This window comes from Erpetoichthys calabaricus, chromosome 1 (assembly GCF_900747795.2).
Source record: "Erpetoichthys calabaricus chromosome 1, fErpCal1.3, whole genome shotgun sequence".
Classification (NCBI taxonomy): domain Eukaryota; kingdom Metazoa; phylum Chordata; class Cladistia; order Polypteriformes; family Polypteridae; genus Erpetoichthys; species Erpetoichthys calabaricus.
Window position 1 is genome coordinate 155,328,390 of NC_041394.2, and position 22,271 is coordinate 155,350,660.

The following is a 22,271-nucleotide window of genomic DNA, read 5'->3' on the forward strand; positions in this document are numbered from 1 at the left end:
ACTTTAGACAGGTATTTTGTAAGCTTTGAATAGCATAAAACTCTTTAAAGCAAGAATGATCTTTGATCTACAATTAAATATTTCTAAACCAGCCTGAGCAAGCCTTAATGTTGTCAGTTTTAACAGACCAAGTTACTTGCTATCCTTCTCAAAACACACTCTTGGGCTTGTACACAATCTAACCTTTAACAGATGTAAGACATGTTTTGTAATTAAGGATATACTATCATAGAAACGTTTTACCTAAGGGGTATGTGGGCAAGACCTCTCGTGGGGTTGCCTTGGCTGAACTTTAATGACCACTTGTAACATTCTCAAAATTAGATTTGTCCATTGTGGTAATGCACACTCACAGGCATTACAGAGCTCTGTTTTTGAATCTCTCCTGTGGTTTTCACCAACAGTACAGGCACTCGCAGCAAACTACTAACCAGCATGCATCCCTGTCCACTTCAATCCTCACAACTATAAGCTAATACAACAGACCTAACTGAAAAGCTCTGAAAAGAAAATAGGAGCTCTGCTTGTTTGATATGGTCAGGATACAATCGGATAAGGTGTCTAACAAGTCACTTTTATGTGATTATATATTTTACTCCAAACACAAATGAAGAATGCCCTTTTTGTCCATTTAAATTATTAGGCCCCAAAACTCTAACGTATAATCTTTTGCCATAAAGTGACACAGGGTCTTTTAAAATAGGTATATTCATTAACTGCATCACCAGAAGAAAGTTTGATTTCTCATTATTACACTCATCAATAAGTTTATTTCATTCACTGCAATACAAAAAATAAACAAAAAAAGGGAGGTGAAGATGACTCAATATCAGTCCCTGAACCTGACTTATTATTTACATATGTGATGCTCATCATTTGTAAGTACTTTCTTGTACCTGGTGATGGTGTATTCAGTGGAGGTGGTGAAGCAAGAAGTGGACTTTTGAGCTTTGACACACTAGGGCCCATTGGTGTATTAATCTGACAATGATTATGTGAAAGTTAAATCACAATTGCTTGAACAGCAGCTGTAGTCATCAGTCACTTTGTCAGAACTTATTAATAACTTTGATGGTTCATTCTTATACTTCAGAATCTCAATTCAGTGAACTCAGGTCATGCATATCCAAATAAAAGTGCATCTAATGTACTTGCCCTCAGCCAACTTTGCACTTTTCTCATTATGCTAAGTGACTTTTCCACTCTGCAAACTGTTACATGTACAATTATAGCAATAAGAAAGGTGTCTAGAATAACAATGAAAAGAAAGGTCCGTGTACTTTAGCAAGTCCATAGTCTGACATTTACCTATCAAAATGTGATCAAAAACAACTGAAGACGAGTCTTTCATAGACAAGGAAGCTGCTGCCCCTTTAAGTCCCTTCCACATATAATGTGAAAAAAATTGGTAGGTTAACTCTTTGACCAAATGCAGGCAGATTCTTCTCTTTCATACTAGCAGCATGTAGATGACAATGCATCTACCCAAAAACTATAATAAATTATTAAATAATAATATTTCTAGACTGTTTTACATCACTATGCTAAAGCGCCAAAAATACATGGAGTGTCTTGGAAATTTGGTAGTGATTTATAAATCAAACCACTAGGCGTCACTCCTTTCCTTATCAATTGGCTTTTCTATAAATCATGATCTCTCATGAAAAAAAAAAAAAAAAACTCTGCATGGCTTCCTTGTGCCACATCCCTGGTTTTCAAATAACTAACTATAACCTGGAAAATGCAGTCTTTACAATAGTTAGTTCCCCTGACAGAAAATTATGCCATCAGTTTAACACATTATGACATATACTACAGGACATATGCATCATGTTTAACACTGTAAAAACCATATATATATATATATATATATATATATATATATATGTAAAAAAAAAAAAGTATTAACTCCATTTAAACCAAATAACATACTGTACACACACACACACATACACATTATATATATATATATATATATATATATATATATATATATATATATATATATGTTACATAATTTACTGTCAAATAATGCAAACAGTACGCAACACGTGTTTCGCCCTTATTTGGGCTCATCAGGCGTACACACTCCACTGCACCCCCCTCTCGGGGCTCGAACCTCGGACATCAGCGTCAGAAGCAAAACCTCTTTACACTGCGCCACGGCATGTGGTTCACTTATTTGACAGCCTGGAGATCAGAGTAATTACATTCACAGCATTTGTACTCTGAATCTCAAGTAAACTTTTTTCATGCTGTCATTATGGGGTGTTGTGTGTAGAATTCTGAGGAAAAAAAATGAATTTAACCCATTTTGGAATAAGGCTGTAACATTACAAAATGTGGAAAAAGTGATGCGCTATGAATACTTTCCGGATGTACTGTATATACACATCTCTCTGCCACGCTGTATCACTCCATAACTTCCTTTTGTTGCTTATACCACTGCTTACGCCAACTAATAGTACATTTTTCCTTGACTCCACTTTGCATTCGTTGTAGGAGTGTGCACATACATTAAATTTCACATTCATTGGGATTTATAAAGGGAAGGTGCGTGAAGCTTAGCATATGCACAGTTTTATACATCTGGATTTTCTTGTGTGTACACACATTTCCAGTTTTGTCTGTACGCCACATTTTAGTGTGAATTCTATTCATGGCATTATACATGAGGATAACGATTAAAGAATAATTTTATGTTATTGTATAAAATCAGTGTTACTTGAGCAGAGAAGTGATTTTTCAGTCTAATGATAAAGCAGTTCTAGTAAAGGAGTGTGTTCATTAGCATATTGCTTATTATGAAAGCTTTCAAATTATTCTTTAATCTTTATCCTCATGTATAATGCCATGAATAGAATTCACACTAAAATGTGGCGTACAGACAAAACTGGAAATGTGTGTACACACAAGAAAATCCAGATGCATAAAACTGTGCATATGCTAAGCTTCACACACCTTCCCTTTATAAATCCCAATGAATGTGAAATTTAATGTATGTGCACACTCCTACAACGAATGCGAAGTGGAGTCAAGGAAAAATGTACTATTAGTTGGCGTAAGCAGTGGTATAAGCAAAAAAAGGAAGTTATGGAGTGATACAGCGTGGCAGAGGTGTGTGTGTATACAGTACATCCGGAAAGTATTCACAGCGCATCACTTTTTCCACATTTTGTTATGTAATGAATGCTTGTAACTCAATAAAATAAATGAAGCACTTGACTAATAATGCCAAAGGTGAAACCTGACTCTGTCATTTGGAGTGTTTGGAAGATGCTGATTGGCTGAAATTATGCATTATCTATTATGCTTTGTACTTAAATGGAAGTGGTGTTTATCTCATTCTGAAATGAGCATGTACATCTTATCATTACGGTCAGCAATATATGTTGTTTTTCTAAACTGTAATTTCAGTACAGCATTTAGGACTGTTGACCGATTATCTTTCTACAACAGAGGCACTAAATATTCAAACGTAGTCTTTATTGTATTTTGCAGTTTAATCCTTTCATATTTAATAGAAAGTAATATTAACCATTTGGTGGTCTGATTTGACAGCAGTTTACATTTTTGATCTATACTTTTGGATCCTGATAAATTAGGACCACTGAAGATTGTTTAATGAATTAGCCAAAACATAAACTTGGACTAAGCCTTTGTTTTACTAAGGAATTTGGGAAAAAATAAACAGTTAACTGTATATTTTAAAGATATTGTGTGCCCTGATGTCTTTTTATATGCTTAACCTGACATTGTGAATGAACAGGCAAAAAGCAAATCTGTGATTTTTTTTTTCTTTTCATTTTTTACATTTAGCTTATTTTGTTGAACATTAGTGGCACCAAGGTGAACATTTTTTCTTATGTAATTCTCAAAAAGAAATAGTATGATTTGCTGTGACAAAGTACTTGAAGCATTCAGCATATTAGCTCCATTGCACAAATGTTCAAATGTTTGATACTTTAATGCCAGTCATCTCACATTCACCTTGGTTTCTCTGTTTTGTCTGTATGCCACATTTTAGTGTGAATTCTATTCATGGCATTATACATGAGGATAAAGATTAAAGAATAATTTGAAAGCTTTCATAATAAGCAATATGCTAATGAACACACTCCTTTACTAGAACTGATTTATCATTAGACTGAAAAATCACTTCTCTGCTCAAGGAAGACTGATTTTATACAATAACATAAAATTCTGCAACCTGCTCAAATCCTATTTAGGGTGGTGGGGGTCAAAACCTAACCTAGCACCATCAGAAAGAAGGCAAAAATCACCCCAAGAGCTTGTGCCTGTTCATCATAGTGTCCTAACACTCACACTAACACTAGATTTTACATAAGCCCAATTTACAATCACTGAATAAGTTATGCTGCATGCTTTTAGGCACTGAGAGGAAAATATATGCAGATTATGCATGAGCCAGTCAATGGATTGCACTTTGGATGTCAGATCTCATTATTTCTTAAAGTGTCTTTTCAAATACAAACCTTCAAATGTTTTATTTATTTGCTACACAAGTGGCACTTGCTTTTTGTATTTTTTTCCCCCAAAAACTTTTAGAGATATACTAAACAAGGGTATTGTGTACAAAGTATGATATGTGCTTTCAGTCTTCTCAGTAAATTATTGAATCCAGAAAGAACACAACAAAATGTTCCAGCTTTACTGAGAGTATGTGGTAAAAGGCAAGGCCTATTAATATAAGGAGAATTTTAAAATAAAAAACTAGAGTAAAATTCAGAGTTTTACTTGTTGAAAATTATGTATGGCAGTGAACAAAACAAATATTTGGGTGAAAGGAAATTAACATGATGTACAGTGAGTTAAAGCTAAAAACAAACGCTGCACATGTTTAACAGAGAAACCAAGGTGAATGTGAGATGACTGGCATTAAAGTATCAAACATTTGAACATTTGTGCAATGGAGCTAATATGCTGAATGCTTCAAGTACTTTGTCACAGCAAATCATACTATTTCTTTTTGAGAATTACATAAGAAAAAATGTTCACCTTGGTGCCACTAATGTTCAACAAAATAAGCTAAATGTAAAAAATGAAAAGAAGAAAAAAAAAATAAAAAATCACAGCAGATTTGCTTTTTGCCTGTTCATTCACAATGTCAGGTTACGCATATAAAAAGACATCAGGGCACACAATATCTTTAAAATATACAGTTAACTGGTAATTTTTTCCCAAATTCCTTAGTAAAACAAAGGCTTAGTCCAAGTTTGTGTTTTGGCTAATTCATTAAACAATCTTCAGTGGTCCTAATTTATCAGGATCCAAAAGTATAGATCAAAAATGTAAACTGTTGTCAAATCAGACCACCAAATGGTTAATATTACTTTCTATTAAATATGAAAGGATTAAACTGTAAAATACAATAAAGACTACGTTTGAATATTTAGTGCCTCTGTTGTAGAAAGATAATCGGTCAACACTCCTAAATGCTGTACTGAAATTACAGTTTAGAAAAACATCACATATTGCTGACCGTAATGATAAGATGTACATGCTCATTTCAGAATGAGATAAACACCACTTCCATTTAAGTACAAAGCATAATAGATAATGCATAATTTGAGCCAATCAGCATCTTCCAAACACTCCAAATGACAGAGTCAGGTTTCACCTTTGGCATTATTAGTCAAGTGCTTCATTTATTTTATTGAGTTACAAGCATTCATTACAAAATGAGACACACACACACTGGCTATAAATGCCAACCAGGAGACCCTTACCCGTACGAAATGACAAGATATGGGAAGTGGGGGGGGAACTCCTAAAATATATATTTCCAACCCCCATTCGCTAGATGGAAGCATCCCAAGACCATGGTAGCCATGTGGAACCCAGCAGGGCATGATGAGAATTGTAGTGCTGAGAGTCAGCCCTTCTGGGTCCCATGCAGCTCCCACCGGACCCGGAAGTGCTTCCTTCAGGCTATGCCCTGGCAACAGAAGTACTCACAAGTCTGATATAAAAGCCTCCCCCAATGAGTCAGATCTGGAAGGAAGGCAGGCAACACTTGCTGGAGAGAGGTGGATGGATGGAGACAAGACAGAAGGAAAAAAGAAAGCGACTATTGTGTTTATTGGTGGTTGTCTGACCTGACAGAAACCTGTTGTGAGGTATTTTGTAATAAATGCCTTTGTTTTAAACCCATGCCCATCTGTGTGTTAATTGTTTATTGAGTTGGAAGCTCAATAGAGCCCACTATATGACACAAGGCATATATTTTATAGTGAGATTTTATTAAATTGTGTAATAAACTTTTGATGTGCTAAACATTACTTAATTGTTCAGCTACTGGCAGTTAAACATCTGAAAAATGTAATGAAGTGAGATTATGTACTATGTTTTTTTTTTCTCCCCTCAGAGCAACGGATAAGTATACAGTATGTACAGTAAGAATGATTTATGTCCTAAACAGAGTTTCAACCTTTTGTGGAAGTACTGGACTCTGTACCCACGATGTTCTTTGTGGAATGCTTCTAAACATATTTTTCCTCATACTTGCACGTCCTGCTTGTCTTTTGTTTTCTATTTACCCCTTTATTGTTTAAGTGTTTCATATTTTTATTATTTAAAAAAGTAAATACTCTTCCTGAAAATGGGATTCTTTAATATAGATTTAATAAACTCATAAAACAATATATTGCTTTGTGGTATTTAATCAAACAAAAAAAAACATTTTTGTCAATTTTGCTAAAATCAATATTTACAATTTTGTCATTAGACTGTTAGTATTTTTTACAATGATTTTTGCTTTTTGGCTTTCTTTAGAAGCCTAGACCTTCTAATTACCCAATTTTTGTAATATCAAATCTAACATTTTGACACAGATGTGCAGATTGCATTTCATGACAACCTAACTGCAGAGTTGCTCAGAACATTTATTCACCTTTAAAATGAAGTCTTCATAAGCAGTCAAACACAAAGGAAAGGTACAGCTAACTGGTGCAGTTGCAGTGTTGTTTGTGTTTTGAACACCAAAACATACTGTAATTCAGCCTCATTTAGTCTTCAACAGCATAAATGAATGTATTTAATTTTACAAGGAACTATCTTCACTATAATATGTAAAATTACTTTAATCATCACACAGTACAAAACTCTAAACAAAGAAATCTGCACACTACTATATCTTTATTGAATCTACTTCCAACAGGCAATGTTCTGAACAGGGTTCCTCCATATGCATTTTACAACACAACCTATGTACCCATCTCTTTGAAGAATTCTACCCTTTCACTTCCAACAATTAACTTTGTTTTTTTTCAGATCACATTTAGTCATTTAGTTTTTTTCTGTGCCAACTTCTAATTTTACTTGCTGCCAACGTTACAAAAATCAAAGAGGTTTCTTACCAGTCACTCAGATGTTTGCTCATCATTTTAGTCACTATCACAAATAGCAAAAGATTTGAAGCATAATTTGTTGTTTAAAAAAATAAAAACTCTTTTCCTGTCTGCTAAAAAAAGAACCATGAGTACTTCATCCATCCATTTTCCAACCTGCTGAATCCGAACACAGGGTCACGGGGGTTTGCTGGAGCCAATCCCAGCCAACGCAGGGCACAAGGCAGGAACCAATCCCGGGCAGGGTGCCAACCCACCGCAGGACACACACAAACACACCCACACACCAAGCACACACTAGGGCCAATTTAGAATCGCCAGTCCACCTAGCCTGCATGTCTTTGGACTGTGGGAGGAAACCCACGCAGACACGGGGAGAACATGCAAACTCCACGCAGGGAGGACCTGGGAAGCGAACCCAGGTCCCCAGGTCTCCCAACTGCGAGGCAGCAGCGCAACCCAGTGCGCCTCTGTGCCAACCACCATGAGTACTTCTCCATACAAAAACATTATTGAACATTAAACTGACTTTTGTTTCAAATATTCACAACTCACTTTCTCTGCAACACTTTTTACAGTTCCATAACAAACTCGTGTGTGAACAGAGGGAATTTCTTGAGGGATAATGATGAATGCTCTAGAACAGTTCTAAACCTTTGCGAACATACAGTGGTGGGCTAACAGTGGGTTGCTTAATATATTTGTGCTTATATTTTACTACCTACACAATATTTCTGTTCAGAGTGAAAACAACTACTTCATTTGCTATAAGAAGAAAATAGATATAAATTATATGTTAAGATAAAATCACCTAAATATGAATGTACTATACATGCTTCAAAAGACCATCTTCAGCTAAGCGCCCTCCTGCTGCAGGTTTCTATAGCAACTGGAGTCTATTCATCCATTACTCCATGTAATGAATTTTTCTCCATAGCCAACAATAAATATACTTGATTGGGTTTCTTTGTTGGTATTTTTAAACTTGTGCATAAAGGTATAAATAAAATATGAAATTACTTAGCTGTTGAAATTCAAGGTTATGACTTTTAAGCAGTTACACATGGACCAATGAATGTGCATTCAGCTGCCCTTTGGCAACAAGACTGAAAAAGGTTACTGGGCAAGCATATGTTACCTAGTTAGAAAGAACAATTCACAGATCTACCAGATATATCAAAAATTAAATAACCATGGTATACATTAATAGGTAAATTAATGGTTGTATAACCATTAATCGCAGATATTATTTAATGAGAAATCAGGACTACACAGTAGCACAGTGGTTGGAGTTGCTGCTTCCCAGGCCCTGCATTGTCAATGTGGCATGTTCTGAGGTGTTGCATGTTCTCTCCACTTCTGATGAGTTTTTATGTAGGTCCTCCAGTTTTTCTCCAACACTCTAAAGCAGGGGTACTCAAAGTTTTTGAATGCCGGTCCACATTCAGTTCACCACCAACCATCGGGGTCCGCTATAGCCAGGTTTACCGTGTAGGTCTGTAGGTGTAGGTCTGTAGGAGGCTAGTAATAGATTCAATGCAAATGATAAAATTTTTACAGAAGACCAAGACATGCACAAAACATGGAAAACAAGTCAAAATAGTCACATGACTAGATGCAATTAACACACCAGTTGGTACGTAAATGATTGTCACCCAGTGTGAAGTGTGAAACTGTTGTTTCGATTTCATAATGGCAGCATAGTTCGGTGAGTAACCAGTCAGTGCAATTCTTATTGCATTCCTGAGGTTCTGTTCGGTAAATACACTTCGATGTTTCGTCTTGATAGTGTTCATAGTGGAGAACGCACACTCACAAGAATATGTTGAACCAAACATAGTGAGCACGGAAATCGCCAGTTTCTTTGCAGCAGGATACTAAGAATCTGGAACAAACTTTGACCAAAAAATTGTTATGCCGACTTCGTTCAATTTAGCTTTCAAAACGTGAGAAGCTTGCAAATCAGCTGCTTCCATTTGCAACAGTGACGGGTTTGAGTCCATTCACCGTCAGGCTGGACAATGAAAGGATCAGCAACAAACAAAAACACAGGCTTCAGTTTTCTGAAATCCTTAAAACGTTCATCAAACTCGACCTTCAAATGATGTAGAAATGTGGAAATCAACTGAAAACATGCCTGTTGATCAGCTGTCATGCAGCTCTTCAGGTTTGGGAAATGCAGCATCTTGCCACCTTCCAAGTCATTGATGAAAATGCTCAGTTTTGTTTCAAAGGCACAACATTTTTCTTGCAATTCGACAACGGTTTTGTCTGCACCCTGAAGTGACAAATTCAGTGTATTTATATGTCCCATAATATCAACAAGAAATGCCAGCAGTGCAACCTTGTCACTGTCTTGAATAAATGTTAAAAATTCTGCAGCTTATTTGTATTCAAGGACTGCAGGAAGTCAGCTACATCTTCACGGAGATTCCAGAACCTTTCCAACACACGGCCCTTGCTTAACCATCTGACGTCATTGTGAAGCAGCAAATCTCCAAATTCTGCAGACATCTCTTCAAGAAAAGAACAAAACAGACGATGCTGCAGAGACGAATTACATCATAAAAAATTCACTAATTTCACAGGAGTAGACATCACTTCCGCCAGTTCGTCACAAAGTTTTGAACAGAGGGCAGACTGATGAATGATGCAGTGATAAGCAACAAGGTTGGGCTGAAGTGCCTTCATATGAGTGACAAGTCCTCTATCTTTACCAGTCATTGCTGGTGCCCCGTCTGTTGTAAGGGAAACCATTTTTGTTACATCCAATCCAGCTGCGTGCATAAACTGCGATAATGCTGAAAACATGTCCTCACCGCGGGTCTGTTTTGCTAGCGGTAGTAATGTCAGAAACTCTTCAACAAAATTATGGCCATCAAAAAATTTTGTGAACATACAGAGTTGAGACATGTCAGTTTTATCAGTGGAATCATCGCACGCGAGAGCAAACAATTTAGCCTGTTTAAGATCTGATATTAACTGACCACCGACCACAGGTGAATTTCCCATTGGGATTAATAAAGTATCTATCTATCTATCTATCTATTGTCAGAAAGGTCATCTGCACGACGACTAGCAGTACTGTCTGATAATGGTATCTGCTGAATCAGTTCAACACACTTTTTGTCGCTAAACAGAACCGAAGAAGCAGACATCATGCATTCTTTAACAACCTCTGCATCAGTAAATGCTTTCTTATGTCTGCCAAGAACCCAAACAATGCGTAGCGAAGCTTCTGTAACATTTGATTGTGTGGTGGTCGCTTTCGTCATCAGCGATGAACTCTCTACCAACGACGACTTAAGGGCGTCGATCTTATGCGAACGGAGCTCTGACTTTGGTGGATAATTCGCATTGTAAAAAAGACCAAAAAATGCCAGATGACCAAACGCAAATTTTATATGCCAAACAGTTTTCAAAAATGCCAGATTTCAGTTATTTGGCATAAAAAATACCAGTTGGCAACCCTGCTACACAGCAAATAATAAAACAACAATAATTTTGGTGCTTTTATATTCGGACTTTTGACTTACGCAGAAGACAGTCGCGGTCCGCCAAAAACGTCTTGGCAGTCCGGATTGTGGACCGCGGTCCGCCGTTTGAGTACCCCTACTCTAACGGCTTGAAGCTAAGGCTAAATGGCAATTCCAAACTGACCTGTGGGAGTGTATGAGTGCAGGAATGTTTCCTGCCTTGTATCCAGTGCTAGTCGGATAGGCTTCAGTTTCCCATGACAATGAATTGGATTAAGCAGGTTTAAGAAAGAGCTTTCCTCTTAAGCATGGGGTGGAAGACTGAAGCAAACACTTCACAAACAGGACATATTTTCAAATATATACTCATGTTATTAATCCTCACAAAAACTGAAATACCAGAGATTTTGTCTAGATTTGAACCCTTAGATTTATAAGGAAGCAATGCTAGTCACTGTTCCACCATAAACCCCAGTTAAAAAACTAAACAATGTTATAAATCAGTGGTTATCAAAATTCAGTCCTCAGGATCCCACTGTGGCTGCTGGTTTTTGTCCCAATCAATTTCTTCTCTTAATTGCACTCCTACTTTAATTAAGCATGCTGTTATTTCCCAGTTTATATGTTTTTTGCAGCCATTTGGAAATGACAAACCCGTTATAAATCCCTGCTTCATTAAGTAAAAATATAGCATTTATGCTAGAATTATTTTTCTTTTTAATATTTTTGTATGTTTTAATATTCTAGCTATTTAGACAATAATTTAGTAACAAGCACATAAGTGTGTGATACTGAAGTTGTTGCACCTTTCAGAGTCTTTTGTGCTGGGGTCTGCTCTGCTCATCATTAATTGTCTGTATTCAGACACAATTAAGAAGACAAACTCAAAAGTAAAAGTGGATTAAAAACATAAAGCAAGTATTTAAAGATACAGAAAACAAATAAATGTGTCTTAAATTATTCTATAAGTGTATATCTGATGCCATAACACTTTTCTAAATGCAAAATAAAATTTTAAAATGGGGCAGCTACTTAAACAATGAAATCAATTAAAGGTAACAATGAGTGACTGATTGAGAAACTGGTTGGAATGAAAAACCTGCAGCCACAGGAGGCCCAGAGGACTAAGGGTCAGTTTATACTTCACGCTCAAGACCACATACACGCATGCATCATGGCTGCCGCCCATTTCCAGCATTCATTTGACGCTTTCTCCGAGTACGTCCTCATAAATTAATGCAACACGTGCACAAAATGCAGTACCAGCCAAAAATCAGGGGGTGGTGGGGTTTGTGGGGGGATTTGGGGCACAGTGTGTTCAAGTTGGAACGTGACATCAAAGTCTTTGTTTACTATCAATATGTGACAGCAAGTAGTTATGCACATCCTACAGGATCAATGTGCATGCTTCAATGTTTGATGAATAGTTCGATGTGGTGAAGCAAAATGCTGACAGACAAATGCATTCATGGTGCTTTTATATTCTAGCATTGCATATTCCCCATCGTAATGATGCAATACATTTCAAACGTCTCACATACCATCTTCTGTGCACCTTCACAACAGCATCAGAATGTACAGCAGTACATTTGAGCCACAGAGGAAAAAAAAAAAATAGGGACACAGTGAAAAGGACTATTTTGTGATTAAAGTGGAAATTTTAGCTTTAATCTCTTTGCTTCTGGGGCTTCCTCCTGCGCTGACAGCAGCAGCAGGCAGCGATTACCACACAGATCACATTAAAGTTATGATATTCCCACTCTCTGAACATTTAGAATCCTTAGAGATTTACACTTGTTATCACTTTCATGATGAAATGCATTAAAGTATGTACTGTATATTAAATTTTCCAGATAAATTATTAACTTCATTTAAATAATAAATATTGTTAATAATTACACATATGGGGGCAGCAAAGGGGCGGAGCGGTAGCGCTACTGCCCTGTAGGGAGTCACGTCCCTGGTGTTCCCTGCCTAGAGTTTGCAGGGTTTCCTTGTGAGTTTCCACAGTGTGCTCCAGTTCCCTTCAAAAGACATGCAGGTTTTGCGATTTCATGATGCTAAAATGACGCTAGTGTATGTGTGTGCTTGTATTCACCTTACAGTGAGCCAATGCCCTGTCCAGGGATTGTTTCTGCCAATCTCCCGAAGCTTGCTGGAATGGGCGCATCCCTGGATTGATGGATGCAATCATTAAACATCCATCCTTTTAAGAGATATTTTGGCAGATTTAAGTATACTCGCAAGTATAAACAGTACACCGCTTCCCATTAAAAATGTTTCATAAAATAAAGACCAAATGCACATGGACATGGGCCGTTTATTAGGCATACTATCCATCCATCCATCATCCAACCCGCTATATCCTAACTACAGGGTCACGGGGGTCTGCTGGAGCCAATCCCAGCCAACACAGGGCGCAAGGCAGGAAACAAACCCTGGGCAAGCACATTCAATTCACTAAACTACTTTTTATTCAATTCAATTCATAAACCAAACTTAAAGGAATAAGGTAAAATATTGCATTTGCTTATCCATCTTTCTAATGTCATATCAGAAACACCCATTATCTATGTTTGTTTTGCTATCTGTCCACTCATGGTATAACGTATGTACATTTTTTTTCCCTTTGACAAAAAGTAGTTGACTGTAGTGCAAGGTTTACTTTAGTTTTCTGAAGAAATTCTGTATTGCAACATCCTCAAATGGCCAAACAAAGCACAAGTGAAAGGCAACAATCAGGTACAGACAGGTGTTTCCAAAGTCTGCATTAAAGAGACACAACAAGTGCAGGTTTTCATTACATTGAATCTTACTTAACAGCTAATTTTTACCTCTATCCAAGCTTCCTGATTGAACAGATGTTTTTTCTATTATTTCTATTCACAGTCAAAGAATCCAAAATTTGGCGCAGGTTGTGCAATATTATAACTGTAGTGCAAGTTTACAGTGAGGTAATTGTACTTATAAGTAAACAGTTCTACAAGGAGCACTTGATGGACTGATTGAGTGCGTTTAGAGTTCTTGGGATGAAACTTTTTCTAAACCGCGAAGTCCGTACATGAAAGTCTCTGAAATGTTTTGCCATGGCTCAGGCAGAGTCTGCTTCATGCTGTGTACTGATAATTCTCTTTCCGATCAGCTGCTGCTGTGATTCCCCACTCAGATACAGTGATATAAATACTCGAGTGGTGCAGTGAGAGTAATATGGAAAAAGATGATCTGCTGTGGCAACCCTTAACGGGAGCAGCTGAAAGAAGAAGAAGATGCAGTGAGAGTTACAACGCTAAAGCAGTTATGGTATTTGGAATTATATGGCTATTCCCTGGACCATTATATTGCTGCAGGTTAATTACAATCAGATGCATTACACTAATAAACAATATGCAGTTAGTTTCAGTGTATTTATAAAGCCGCGTCAGGAATGTGGAGCTAAGAAAGAAAGGGTGACCACACAGGAACAGTAGCACTGCTTTGACGCTGGGTGCTGCCAGTCTGCAAAACCGAGCAGAGAAATTGCGTACACCAAGGTATGAGGTACCGTGGAAATGTGCGTGGCTCTACGCCAAGTTTAGGTTTTATACATCGCGATTTGAGCGTGGAAACGTTCGTACGCAACATTTCTATACATGAGGCCCCTGGTCATGTCACATGCAAAAATTCTCAGATGACTCTACACTTATAGGGTGTATTGATAAGGGGGGTGAGAGAGAGTATACGTGTCAGGTGGAGAATGTTGTTTGTTGGAACAAATAGTAATGTCTGCAAATTAACACCAGCAAAACCAAGGATCTGGTTATTGCCACACCAAAGAGCATCTACACCTGGTGAATACGCAGGGAATGTAGAAGTGGTACACTGTTATACTGCAAGTACTTGGGGGTCTACATTAATAACAAGCAGGGCAAGTCCAGTAACACTGAGGAATTATATAAAAAAAGGCAAATCAGACTGTCTTTCTTTGTATACCGTGTTCCTTTAATGAGAGTAATGGCATCATTTTACTGTCACTGCTACAGTGATTTTCTATAAGTGTGCCAGGCCAGCAACATCATTTCAAGAGAGGCCCAGCAAGTCAAAAAGCTAATTACAAATGCAGACTCAGTTATGGGACGCATTCTCGATCTTCTGGAGGTAGAGCATGAAGACATCACTGACAGCCATTATGATCAATGTTGTACATCCTCTCTCTGGCACACTAGCACTGAGTACTTTTAGCCAATGTCTAGGAAGGTTTCTCATTTGTGAATATTTTGCAAAAATAATCTGTCTCATTAGTTGACAAGTTCACCACACTCATTTGCTTAGAAGCAGTATTGCCAAATTAGCAAAGATGATTTCTTTTTATCCACCAATTTATGCATATATGGTTTTATACATTAAAAGGAAAGCTCTACCCAAAAAAACTATCATTTTGTTATCTGTTATTTGTGGTGTTTTTGTAGTTTTCTCTGAGAATAATTTCTGTCTCATGTTTTTACAGTGAATGAAGATAACAAAATTCCTTATACAATAAGTGCTAATAGAGACCAACACTGACCAATAACAAAAATATTAAAATGTCCATTAAAAATAAATATGTTATTCTTGCTGTATAATCCACATCATGTATTCATTCTAGTGCTTAATATAAACCAACCGTGTTTTTGTTAAAACATTGCTAAATAAACCACTTCTGGAAAAATTCCCACACGAGAGCTACTGCTGTTAATAACAGGCTTGTAGGTGGGTGTAAGATGCAATCAGATCTGCTCAGTTGTTCTGCAGGTTTACACTTAAAGGCCTTGTCTTTCAAACAGAGCAAGTCCAGCTTATTGTGTCCACAAATCCAACATGCTAATTGAAGTTTGCTCATTCTGATGCTCCCGTGGTTAAGCCAACAGCATTCTAGGGCCAGATTGATTCATTCATTAGAATATTAGTACATAATAAATCAATTCTGTTCCTGAGTCAATAAACATTAATCTGGATGATGCAATTTATGTCCAAGGCAGTACCATGGACAAATTCAGTCCGCATATGACTGGATAACACATTTAAGTTTTATTTGTAATGTACCTGCTTTACCATCATTACTGATTCACTAAATCCCAGTTTCTCATCTGCCTTTTCCACTCTGTCTGATTGTATCAGTTGAACAATGACACAGATCCTGAATTTCATTTTTCATGACATATAAAAGTTCATCCAACTTATTTAAAAGCGAATGAAAATTACACATTTATGTAGGCAGGTCAGTTCTGTGAACTTTCCACCTTACTTTTTTCAGAAGTGATTAATAAAACAATTTTTAAGCAAAAATACAGGTTTGGAGCATACACCTAGACAACAGGTAGGTACATTATTTGACTCCATTATATCTCAAGTAACTTGAGATTTTTTCTTTTGGATATTGTTTGCTTTTATTTAGTGTTTGTCCCCACTGACGCATATTGTATCAGGAATTTTGTTGTCTACATTTTCCATAAAAACATTGGATTAACAATTTTTCTTGGTTACCACTACAAAAAACACAGGGTAAGTAACAGATGAAAAAAAAAAATCAGATTTTTTTTTGGAGTATTCCTTTAAATAAGGCACTTTTATATCTTGTTACAGTACATCGTCACAGGACACACAGTGACCAAATTGAAAATTACAGGAAATGAAGAATAGCAATGATGACTTACTTAAATATAAATGACTTAAGACTCAAACCCTTTAATTGTTTCATTTTTACTTAACCAGCAGCCAAATAATGAGTTCCAAAGTGAGTTAATATACAGTATAAATTTCCAGAGATCAGTTGCTTTAAAAACTACTTACCTCTCTAAGAGCAGCAGTTTCTTTTTCTTTTTGATCAAGAAGGCTTTCCAAATGGTGGACGTGCATTTCTGCCTCTGCTAAGCGCCTTGTGCGCTCATGATCTTCCTCTGTGGCTTTAGCAGACAGTCCTTTGCTTTGCAGCATCTCAAGCAGCTTCTTTATAGACTCATCTCGGGCAGCTAGAGTCTGCTTCTGAGTGTCAATGCGTAGTTCCATCTCTTCCAAAGTCTTGCGTAGCAAGAAGAGCTCCTTAGCTTGTCTTTCATGTTCAGTGTGTAATCTTTGGTAATTCTCCTCAGTCAACTCAGAAGTTAGTGGTTCACTTGCACGGTTACTACTATCTTGTTGGAAAAGCTGGTTCAGATCTCTCTGAATTCGGAGCTCATCTTGTAGTGCCTGGATCGTCATCTGTAAATGCTTAAACAGTAATGAAAAATAAATATATGTTAGAAACAAGACAAGAACTGAGAAACAGAAAAACATTACACACTGAATTAATAAAATAAAGTACAGTTAAGAATGATTTGCAGCTCCACTCTTAGCAACACATATTCAAACTGTACATGGCCCACAACATACTTTTTTTTTACTTCAAGAAAGCATCCATAATTAAAAAAATTAACAACCATAAGCAATTGTACTGGTTTACTGTATCACTGTAAGAATATTCTGTGTTAGCAGGTTGAAAAATCTAATTACAAGTGATAAAGTAAACATAGAAAAGAAATTCTATACAAGTGTAGTAGCAAAGTTAAAAAAATAAAATAACCATACTAGATCAGAGGAGTATATATGAATTAGATATTTCAGATTAAACTTGTATTAGGCTTCAGGACTACACCTACGATAAAAGTTCAAAATGGACATTATTTAAAGGGAAGACATATCTTTTTAAAAGCTTAAGATGGAAGGAAAGTCAACAAGCAATATACTCCTTTTGGCACAACTCCAAAAACAATTATCTGGGAACAATTTTTTTATATATAATTCCACTGTAATCATGAAATATTTTTTTAAAAGCAGGAAATATACAGAAGCAATTAAAAGACAAATGATATATAAGCTTACATGCCTTGCCATGTGGAGTCTAGTGAGGTTCTGCTTAAACTACCTGGAACACTACATCTGAAATACTAAGGTAATAGAAGTACTACATAAAATACCTAGTACAGCTACAGTACTTAATTCAAGACTTCAAGGTATGGTCAACAAGAAAAGAAGGTTCAATATTTTCAAGTTAACAAAGTGCATTGGAATATTAGTGAGTTCGTTCTGTGGCTAGTGTTGCTGAATTCAAATTTCCTTATTTTACCTGTACTCATATGGCCTTTCTCTGAAAAAACTCCATTTTTCTCTTACATCTAAAAGACTTGTGTGTTAATTTAATTTGTGGTTAACTGATATAATATGAATGTACGTTATGTGTGTGCAGTTGTGTCAAGTTGTGTCGGGAAGGCATCCCGTACAGAACAAATCTCTTCCTAGCACTCTGCATGTCAGGAGGATTGGCTGAAACTGTAGCCCTTTATTAGAATAAGGGGTTACAGAGAACAAAAGTTTTAAAATTATGAACATAATAAGTAATGAGGATGTTTGCTGTTACTTTAAATCAACTTTCCAATGAGGACATGAACACAAACATAATTCAATAGGAATCATTTGCATTAATAACCTCATAAAAGCTTTCTTTTATGTAACAAGTTCCTCACTACAAGGGACTATAATTCTTAAGGCCTATCTAAAATGTTTGTACAAGTGCCAGCCTACTCAAATTATTATCAGTATTTCTGAATTTTACTTATATTGATTGAAAAATTTAATGTAGCACATTAATTAGGATAAAACACTTTCATTTTCATTTTTTCACAAAATTTCATTCAATTAGTCTTGATTAATCACATGTTTAATCGAGACGATTTTGGCTGTTTAGTGATGTCCAATAGTCTCTTGTGAATGTCACTGTGAAAAGTTATGGCTTCCATATAAATGGTCAGTGGTGACACAATTGTCAAATCTGAAGGTAATGTGTAAGGGCTGGTTTATACGCTCAGAATGTGTACGCGCACGGATCATGGCTGCCACGCATTTCCAGCGTTCATTTGACGCGTCGTCTGAACAGGTCCTCAAAATTTACATGATGCATGCGCGAATTGCAGTACCAACAAAAAGTCCCAAGTAGCTGAGGGGCGCAGCGTGATCAAGTTGGAACGTGACATCAGTGTCTCTGTTTACTATCTACAGTACATGTGATAGAAAGCCGCTATGCGGATCCTACAGGATCGATATGCATGCTTCAATGTTTGATGAATGCTTCCATGTGGTGAAGCAAAATGCAGACATTCAAATGCATTCATGGTGCTTTTGTATTCAACAGTTGCATATTCCCAAACGTAATGACACAATACATTTTAAAAGTCTCACGTACCATCTTCTGTGCAGTCTTTTTTTTTTTTTTTGCATCTTCACAACAGGATCAAAATGTACGGCAGTGTATTTGAGCCACAGAGAAAAAAATTAAGGACACAGTGAAAAGGTCTATTATGTGATTAAAGTGGAAATTTCAACTTTAATCTCGAAATGTGCATTTTAACCTTGTAGTTTATTTTATTATTAAAGTAGACCATCGTAAATGTCACCTTAAAACTGCCCCAGATGTTAATCACTATATGCTTCTGGGGCTTTCTCCTGCATTGACAGAAACGGCAAGCAGCAATCGCCCAACAGAACACATTAAATTTATGATATTCCAGCTTTCTGCACATTTAGAATGCTAAGATTTATACTTATCACCTTCATGATGAAATGCATTAAAGTATGTATGTCACATTTTACAGATAAATCATTAACTTCATTTAAATAATGAATACTGTTAATAATTACACATGTGGGGGCGGCACGATGGCAGAGCAGTAGTGCGGCTGCCTCACAGGAAGTCACGTCCCTGGTGTTCCCTGCCTGTAGTTTGCATATTTTACTGGTGGGTTTCCACAGTGTGTTCCGGTTTCCTTCCAAAGACATGAAGGTTTGGGAATTTGGTGACACTAAAATGACACCAGTGTATGTGTATGATTGTGTTCACCTTGCGATGAGCTGATGCCCCATCCAGGGATTTTGTTTCTGTCTCGCGTCCAATACTTGCTGGAATGGGCACGTCCTTGGATTGATGAATGTAACCATTAAACATCCTTTTCAGAGATACGGTGGCAAGGTTTCCTCTGAATTTAATGGATGTTTCAGGCAATTCACAACACAGCTAAGCTGAACATTTTCTCACGGTAATGATATCTCGCACTGCCACCTGGTGGAATCTTCCAGATTTATGTAAAGAATATGCGCAAGTATAAACAGTACATCGCTTGTGTAGCAGTAGCGTCCACTGGAGCATGCGTCACATGAAGTATAAACCCTAAGAATTGTCAGAACTCACTATCTCAATGATGTCTGTCAGCTCTTTATATCCATCCATTTTCCAACCCGCTGAATCCGAACACAGGGTCACGGGGGTCTGCTGGAGCCAATCCCAGCCAACACAGGGCACAAGGCAGGAACCAATCCCGGGCAGGGTGCCAACCCACCGCAGGACACACACACAAACACACCCACACACCAAGCACATACTAGGGCCAATTTAGAATCGCCAATCCACCTAACCAGCATGTCTTTGGACTGTGGGAGGAAACCGGAGCGCCCGGAGGAAACCCACGCAGACACGGGGAGAACATGCAAACTCCACGCAGGAAGGACCCGGGAAGCGAACCCAGGTCCCCAGGTCTCCCAACTGCGAGGCAGCAGCGCTACCCACTGCGCCACCGCTCTTTATATTAAACTATATTTAGAGGTCTGGAGTCTGAAGCAGTCCAACTTTCCAATAGTGGCAATTAATGCTTTAGATATGGTTTCATTCATAGACATGTACCCAGTTATACATTCATGGATTGTAGTCTAGAGCATATTTTGATTATTATTACCCGTTAACAACAACATTTTACTTCTGTGATAAATTCACCAATATTGAGTTTACAAATATTAACATTTTTGTCCTTTCAAATGTGTGGGAAGACTTTTAAATCAGAAGCAACCATCATATACTTCATCTTTCCCAGTTTTGGACTAGTCAAGATAGTAAGGGTTTATGGAACAACACATGCACCAAATGTGATGAAAAAGCAATGAATTATACTTTTCAACTTAACTGCATGCATTAACGCTTTAACTTTGACAGCTAGCAAAAATCCTATTTATTTTCTTTACCTTTTTATTATTTCAATGCAGTAGCCTGTTGGAAGATTCCTCATTAACAAGAGGAAGATACAGACTTGGTGTTCATGATTTAAATCTAAAATAAATTCTTACATTTCTGTGCTATTCTCACCAGAGAGTTTTTTTATAGCCATTTTGATAATCCAAGATCATTCCCTTTAATTCATTCCAACATTTAATCACAAAACTATTAAAAAAAACTTCTGAAATACATAGAAAAAAAGTCTGAAAAGAAATATGAATTGAAAAGAAGTATGGAAAAAAGGAGATTTGACTATATTCAAAACAACAACTTTGAGTTAAAAAGGTAAAGTATCAGGCATTACTGAATAAGATACAGTATATTTTCACTGGCTTAAATTAATTCACTATAAAACAGTAGAAAATTAATGTGTAAATGAAAAACTATGACAGGACTATATCTAGCCATGTGATGGTACGAGTCAGCTCCTACTTGCTCCCTCTTCGAATTTGGGAGCCCTCTTGAACCCAACACTGTCAGTACCGTAACTGAGATGAGCTTGACAGATGACGACAAATACTCACTAAGCAAGGGGAAGGTGCAAAGTGCTCAGTGCTTTTGTTAAAAAAAAAAAAATCCAAATAGTGTCCAAAGTGCGGTGCTCTAAACTGTCAATAATCAATCTGTAAAAACAACCAAGCATTACTGGAGGTTAAATAATACAACATTAAAGCAATGTAGAGGTCTTCTTTACAATTCTCAATCCCCAGTGCATCCTTTTTAAAACTAACGCCTCTCAGGCTTATCCTACTCAGACCTCGCAGCACGGAGAGACGTCAACCAACAGGCGCAGATACCCTTCAATCCTGGCCCATGTCCCCACCACCCGATCCACGGGGACCCACCAGACCCTGCTCCTGGCCCACCGCTGCCTTTCCAGGCTCCACCCGGCGACAGTGCGCCATCCTCCCATCACTCGTAATCATTGGCTCCACCCAGTGAGAAGACACTCCAGAGCGTAATGAACACTACTGCTCCCCCAGCTGCTCAACGGGAGTGATCCCCATGCCTCCTCCTGCGCACTGGCCATGTACTAATTCCTGGGGCTCCATTCCCATCCACCTGCTTCTCACTCTAAACACCGGCTCACTGCCACTCCTGCCGTTCTCTCTGTCTCATTAACATCTGATTATCTTTTCCTGTGTTTCGTTTCTCCTTTTTTCTTTCCCCTTAAGCCAGCTCACTCTTATAAGGCTCCATGGGCACATCATCTCAATCGTGCACCACAGGAAGTCGATGAAGCAATTGAGAAAAATCGCGCCCTCACATGTGGTTGTAAATTACTCCACCAAATCCCCACAGTTGCGTGAGTGTGCCCACAGAGAATAAGCCTACCAA

The 22,271-nt window shown here is 37.4% G+C and overlaps 1 protein-coding gene across 3 annotated transcripts in view; it reads right to left on the reverse strand.

The window, feature by feature from the left end:
- LOC114642058 (ELKS/Rab6-interacting/CAST family member 1) overlaps positions 1-22,271 on the reverse strand; it is an 814,051-nt gene that overhangs the window by 619,377 nt on the left and 172,403 nt on the right. For all 3 annotated transcript variants that reach the window (XM_051920296.1, XM_051920284.1, XM_051920290.1), the window contains exon 3: positions 16,652-17,068. In XM_051920296.1, coding sequence (XP_051776256.1) covers positions 16,652-17,068 — 417 coding nt within the window. The remainder of the gene's footprint in view (positions 1-16,651; positions 17,069-22,271) is intronic.